Consider the following 7151-nt stretch of genomic DNA (forward strand, 5'->3'; position numbering starts at 1 on the left):
AGGATCATAAAGAAAACAAACTAGAGCTAGCAAATGAATAATGTAAAGTTGAAAATTTAAAAATATAAATCGTACCATTGTTAAGTCGACTGCAGTACTGCACTGTGCATGTTTGACTTATATTTGGACGGAAACATATGATAACTTCTTTACATTTTCAGCATGAATTGATTCCAGGCACATGCCCTGAGGAATCAACTTAGACTGGTTGACTACTCTGGCTTAGGAAGGTCCTATACATTTCAGAAGTTGCATATTCTGATATCTGGCATATCCACAGGAAGATGGATGCGCAGATGGTTTTCCTAAAAACTTCAACTTGACTACTGAACAACAAAGCCATATATAGTTGGTAGTGCATACAGAAGTGTCATATTAAGAATATTGGCCACTTCTCTGTTAAGTCAATTTTCTCTTCCTGTTAGTGCCAAGAGAAAAATTGTTGATGAATTTTGAATTAGAGAGTTCCCGGGGAATTGGAGCTCCTGCAGTCTTCAGAACCTGAGCAAGTTCTTTGAAGAGTTTCCTATCCTCATCATTCACCAAGACAATAGCCATGCCCTCCTCACCCATTCGAGACGCTCTTCCAACTTGGTGAACATATTCATCAATGGAATTTGGCATGTCAAACAAAATCACTTGGCGTACTTTCAGGAGATCCATTCCACGTCCCAAGACCCCAGTACAAACAACGACAGATACTTCTCCTGTGAGAAACCTTCTCAATCTTTCTCTTCTCTCTTTCATTGTCTTCTCACCATGAATAGAAATAGCCTCCAACCCAGTGGCAGCAGTAATTGCTTCAGACAAGAGATCAGCACCAACTCTGGAACTCACAAACACAATGGCAGGAGGTTTAAAGTGCTGCTTGCTTCTCATTATCTCAAAAATCTTCTGCTTCTTCTGCTTAGACTCCACCCAGATGACCACTTGCTTAACTGATTTGTTTGGTCTACTTGGGTTCCCACAAGTAATATGCATCATGTTGTTAGAGAGTGAGTTCGACAGCTCCTCAATTTCTGAATGTAATGTTGCTGAAAACATCATAACCTGTGGACGTGACAGTGCCTGAAAGATCTGCATGACCTGATCTCTGAATCCCCTCTCTAGCAAGCAGTCCACTTCATCCAAAACAAATGCAGAAACATCGGTAAGGTCAACATTGTGTTTCATGAGAAGATCAATTAGTCTCCCTGGGGTGCCAACAATTAACTCGACACCGTTTTCAATTCTATATATTTGCTGAGCTAACGGATCTCCACCAACAACTAGAGCAGTTTTAAAAGTTAAACCCTTTCCAAGCACCTTCGCTTGATCTTCCACCTGTATGCATAGCTCTCTTGTTGGAGCAAGGACTATAGCTAAGGGCCCCCGCTTGCTTGTACACTGCTGCAGCCGCCCTCGTGAACAATGTGCAATTATAGGAACTAGGAAAGAAGCTGTTTTCCCAGAACCAGTCTCTGCAGAGACAAGTAAGCTTCTATTGCTTAATGATGCAGGGATGACTTGCATCTGCACCGGAGTAGGCATAACATATCCTGCAGCTTCGAGATTGTGCACAAGCTTCTCAGGAAGACCACATGAAGAGAAACACATGATTGGATCAGGAACAGCCTCACCCTTGACGCAAATGTCAAGTTTATTTCTTAGCGAAGCAATCTGGCTAGCATGCAAACTCGGGACATCAGGACAGTTATTGTCTCTGACACAGAAGCTTTCGTCACCAAAAGGAACATTTACACGCACTGGTGGTTTTGCTGGCGTCTTTGCTGTAGCGGCAATTCTATCAAGAAGAGCAGTCTTGCATTGGACGCTGCAGACATCATCATCAGTCTGATCACATATATACTCGCCGTATCGACCGCATATAACGCAGCGAGGCTCCCCTGGAAGAGCTTCTCTCTGCTCAAAGCACCTTTCCTTCACGCGATCTATGAGAGTAACAAATATCATGAACAACATGTTTTAATTCCTTAACTGAATACAAGGAACAGAGAGAGGGCAATCATCTGATATATTACAGCATAGAGGCGCAGGACTGTAGATGATACGAGGTTGGTATTATGTTGTAAGAGAGGAAACCTAAAGAAAACTGTTTTTTTTCTTTGGTGAATGTATTCTCCGTGAAGAAAATCTTGATTTTTTTTGAAATGAGAAAATCTTGATTTTAGAATTAGTGGCCGGAGTTTTTTTTTTTCCTTCCTTTTAGGGATGAGAATACATACGTGTCCAATCATTTGGCATCTGCAGGCAGATATACATGCTCTGATAAATTCAATTCAATGCAATTACCTTCGGCTTCGACCTCGTTGTTTCGATCACCAGATGCAGCAACTTCAGCTGAGTCTTTCTCCCCTTGCCCCATTGAACTGATAAACTGAGCAGAGAGGGAGAAGTACCAGAAACTGCATAGAGGAAAAGGAGAAAAGAAATTAGATCCAATACCTTGAACCACAGTTACGGATTCGCCCAGAGTCCGGAGCATCGTCGAACGGAATCATGACGCTTTTAAACTGATAAAATGAAGTAATAAACGGGGACGGGAGGAGAGGCTGAATCGGGGGGCGAGGGGGAGCCCGCCATGGGGTGCAGACGGAGGTGGCCGGGCTCCATTGGAGGGGCTGTGGTGGGCGGCTCGCATCGGAGATGGAGAGGGCGCGCGCGAAAGCGGTGGGGCCGGCCTCCGGGGAGAGGGGAGGACGCCGTGGAACCGCCGGAGAGACGACCAGACCAGACGAGAGAATGAGGAGGAGGGCGCAATAGAGGACACACCTGCGTGCGCCGCCGGCGAGCTCCGCTGGCCGGCTCCCTTCTCTTCTCGTCCCGCGGCTGCAGCACCCACACAGCACAGGAAGGAGCGGCGCTGTGAGAGGGAGGCGACCTTCGAGGCGCCGGAGCAGGAAGCTGCAGCGTGCGGCTGCCGGTGCCGGGCTGGTCTGCGGCGGCCGTGGTGTTGCGCCGTGCTCGTGCTGGTTGGGCCTGGCTGATTTAGCTTGGGCTGCGTCCGACGGATACATTGGGTTTTCAAGGCCCGGGTCACAGTCTAGCCCATGTATCGACAGGCCCAGCCCACTATTCATTATTTATACTCCGGCAGGGGCCGCCGCCCAGGCGAACGCGATCAGACTGCTTATAGTGGGAGTAACATAGCTAGTAACATCACATATCTCAAGGCATTTTGATGACATGGCATGCGAATAAATGAAGAAAGAGATTGATGTGGTAACTAGCTATGTTACCATAACATCACACACCCCACGGCAAAATGAGTCTACAACATAATAAATGACACAATGCATGACACCACATATAAGTTACTACCCACTATAAAGGTAGTAACCTAGACTAATAATATATACCATGTTACTAGTCTAAGTTACTCCCAACTATGAGCAGCCTCAGGGTCATCGGGAGCTCTAGCTGATCATTCTCCGGCGAGTGCTCGCACCTCTCCGGCCGGCCGCTCCATGTAAGTGCAAATCACCCTGATCGAATCCCCGAAGTGCCCGCAACACTAACATGAATCCAGAATTTGATCTGATCAGCTTAAGTCGTTGTATCCATCCAAGAGGTAGCCCTATACAAGGTCTCGATTAATTCGTGCAAGTACTAGTTGCATCGATCCCGTGTCTGGTTCATTTCCATTCACGCGGTCCTCTCACCGAATAGTCCATCTCGTTTGCAAAGTTCACTCTCTTGCTCTTCACCTCTCATCTCGATGAACGTAGTTCTGCTCGCAGACCACCTTCCCACCAGCGCCTCCGGCTAACGGCTCAATCAACTCCGTCGCCGTAGAAGCCCCTTGCATCGCATTCGCGTCCCAATTTGTAGACCACATCTAGCTCGTGTCGCGTCCGAGTCCGAGTCCAAGGTCCTCTAGGTTGGCAACATCAACGAGGAAAAAAGGTCCTGGTCCAACCTCCTGTCGAAGAACTTGGTCCAATTGTCAGTGTAAGCATTTTTAAACTATGCTTACCAACCGATGTTATCATGCGACCACCGAAACCCATATCTATACCTAATAATAAAGGAGCTAAGGTTTCTGCCAAAAAGTTTCGTCAACGCTTTTTGTTGGACCGTTTTGCCCTCCCACCAAAACGCATAATACTACAATCTGCCATGGTACCGGTTCAGTTTTATATTTCCTGCTCCCACCGAGACAGGCGCAGGCTTGCGACGCACTAGCCCCCCTTCTCGTGCCTCCCGCTCCGCTCCCAGGCAGCGCGCTGCAGGCCCGCTTCTGGTGGTTGGAACCGGAATAGGTGCGCAGCTCCTCTACCGCCTCGTCGCTGGAAGCAGGATCGAGCAGAAACAGTCGGGTCGGAGCTTGACGGAGCCGGCCGTCGGAACGCACAGCAAGGTGTTGTCGATGGCGGCCGTGTGTTATCGCAGTATGCGTCGGAGTGGTAGGCGGGGGAGGTTATGGAGGGTGGAATAGAAATAAACCAAGCTTGAGCGGCGAGCACTAGAGAGAGATGGAGCGGCTGCCGGACTCGACCGTCGCGGAGGGATCTTGATAAGAAAAAGTAAAAATAGGATGGGAAGGGGCAGAGGAGGCGGGCGCCACACCTGGGATGGGGAGGGACATAGTGGCGGGCGTCACGCGGGGAGAGGGGAGGGGCTGGCGCCGAACCACTTGGGTTGGGGACGGGCAGAGATGATGGCTCAAGGTTGAGAAAGATGGGGTCTCGGGGTGAGAAGAAACTTCCGATTCTGACCAACTAGAGAGGTGGATGAGGACCGGCTGATTTCAGAGCACCTGAAGCTTCTGGATGAGGAGCGGCAGCGAGCGATTTCGGCCGCGTCCTGCTCTTTCTGATGGAAACTGCTGCTGATAGTTGAGTTGATGCTCTTTCCGATTGGGGGCTGATGCTCGTTGTATTCGTACAGATAGTTGGGTTGTTGCTCTATTTGGTCACATCACTTGGTTCCGTCAGCAATTTTGAATCTTCGTTTAATTTAAATATCAATATAAAACCATAATTTATATTTACAAATAGATATTGTATGTATCAAAATCATGATCACAATTATGTATTCCGTAGCAACCGGAAATTCACTTTCGATCCTGAGAGCATATGCACCTTTACCTAAACAACAATTTTCAAAATATTAAAAACATTTAGGAACTTTTTTGCCCATTTATGTTAATCATATATGTGCACACATGAATTTCCGTGAAGAAATGGCATTTTTATGGTTTAATAAAAAAAGACTTAAAAAGTGTCTCGCTCGACAAGCTTTACATATGCTCCACAAAAATTTGGTTTTCCCAACTTGAAATTGCCCCTATTTTTAGTCTAAATTACGCACAATGCTACCATTGAGTTAAGTACCATTTCGTACCTTTGTCCATCTGAAAAAAAGTTACACGAGATCCTAGATCCTACGCCGCACATGCTTCTCGCCGCCCACCGCCGGTGGGATGAACTCGCGCCTAGGCCCCTTGCTCTCCGCACGCGCGTCCATCGCGGGAGGAATCCCACACCCCCGGAGAGTGTTGCCACCCAAGCGTATCTTCTCTCCGACGAATCCCCAACCCCCACAGGATATGCAGAGCCTTTGCTCTGGCACCGTCAGTGTTCGTGCACCTAGAGATACTCCAAGAGGAGGTCACCCCCCGGTGTGCATTCCCTCTTTGTATTTCCATGTCGCGACACTACTTCTGTGCCTCCAGACCCTTGCCCGGTGGAGGCGCGTCCGTTGTTGGCGCCGTCGGGAGGATTGTCGGGCCGCTGATCCAGCTTGTGGCGACCAACATTGACGAGCTCCTCGAGTTGTGTATCCCTCGATCCTCACGGTTAGCACTCTCTTACCTGTTTCTTTATTCCGTCCGTTCAAGATCGGGTGCCCATAACTCTTACGAATTTCCATCCTTCGATGTTCAAGGGAAATTACATTCTATGTGTTTGTGTTGCATTTGATATTTGCATATTTGCATGCTTATCAATACATTTATTATTTTTTAGTGCTAAAAATATAAATAATACTTCCAATATTTAGAATAAAAATCTAGAAGCCCTTCCTTGACCTTAATTACCACCGTGAACTGCATGACAACCCAAGGGTGAACCTTATTCGGATTTGTTGTGCCATACTTCATAGTGAAGCGTCTGCCACTGAGAAGGAATACATGATGCTTGATCTTCAATTATTTTACTTGGATGGTTGGAGTGATGATATAACGACAAAGAGCCAGAGGCGAGCGGCAACGAAATCTAAGCATGTCATATCTCCCGAAAGGACTAAGCTATCTAAGTATATCACGGCAAAATCTAAGAGCGTCGGGTGGAAGTGGGGTGGAAGTGGTGAGGAGATAAAAAAAACATATAATCATTATTTTTGTGTCTTTTAAATCATTTTAAACAACGTATTTCCCGTTGCAACGCACGGGCAATTTTCCTAGTCATGCTTAAATACCATTCCTAGTTATTCTCATGGAAGACTGCAACCATCTGCTTACTAAATTGCTATTTCAATATTAACTGAAACTCATACCGGCCATGGACATTTTGGATATAGGATGGACCCTCAGTTACTTGGTATTATCGTTTGCACTTTCCATGATATAACTCTTTAGATCTCTCAAGAACAAAGTCTTATGCTAGGAATTGTTTGTTTCACAGGTTTTACCTAATATTGTTGTGGCTTGATATTGAAATTACTTATATATGAATGGACGCTATTCAATCATGTGCACTATGATTTTTGCAAATTGTGGTTGCTCATGCTCATTTGTTTTTTGCACCATGCACATCTCAACAGCTCTCAGTTGCCCAGCTTCTTGAAGATAAATCAGTTTGTTAGTTGCAATTTTAACATGGAGGAGGGGTGTACTTCACACTTGAAAGCTACTCCCTCCGACCCAAGGATTAGGACGTACAAAAAAATTCACATTTTTCTCAAGGCCTAAGGCGAGGGGGAGGAGTTATCGATAGGATCTCGTTTTTACCGTTGCTGGCATGTTCCTCCTCGACTCATGTGTTGTATTCACACCCACCGGCTTTTGCCTCAACTCCTGCGCGAATGTACAGCCGCCTACTCCCAATCCTTCTTTAGATCATGGCACCCAGGGTAGAGAGGATCTTCCCGTTCACTCACACACTCCCTCTCCCCTATTCTGACATTCTTTTCTTTGCGAAGATCTTCCC

At 46.6% G+C, this 7151-nt stretch overlaps 1 protein-coding gene across 1 annotated transcript; it reads right to left on the bottom strand.

The window, feature by feature from the left end:
• Nucleotides 1-77: 77 nt before the first annotated feature.
• On the bottom strand, nt 78-2978 carry LOC127307641 (DEAD-box ATP-dependent RNA helicase 41). The gene is made up of 3 exons (XM_051338383.1): nt 2773-2978; nt 2293-2405; nt 78-1931 (listed from the first exon to the last, which is right to left on the bottom strand). The coding sequence occupies exons 2-3, from the start codon at nt 2363-2365 to the stop codon at nt 400-402; spliced, it is 1605 nt and encodes a 534-aa protein (XP_051194343.1). The 5' UTR covers nt 2366-2405; nt 2773-2978; the 3' UTR covers nt 78-399.
• Nucleotides 2979-7151: the final 4173 nt, after the last annotated feature.

The sequence above is a fragment of the Lolium perenne genome, chromosome 6 (genome assembly GCF_019359855.2).
Source record: "Lolium perenne isolate Kyuss_39 chromosome 6, Kyuss_2.0, whole genome shotgun sequence".
NCBI classification, from domain to species: Eukaryota; Viridiplantae; Streptophyta; class Magnoliopsida; order Poales; family Poaceae; genus Lolium; species Lolium perenne.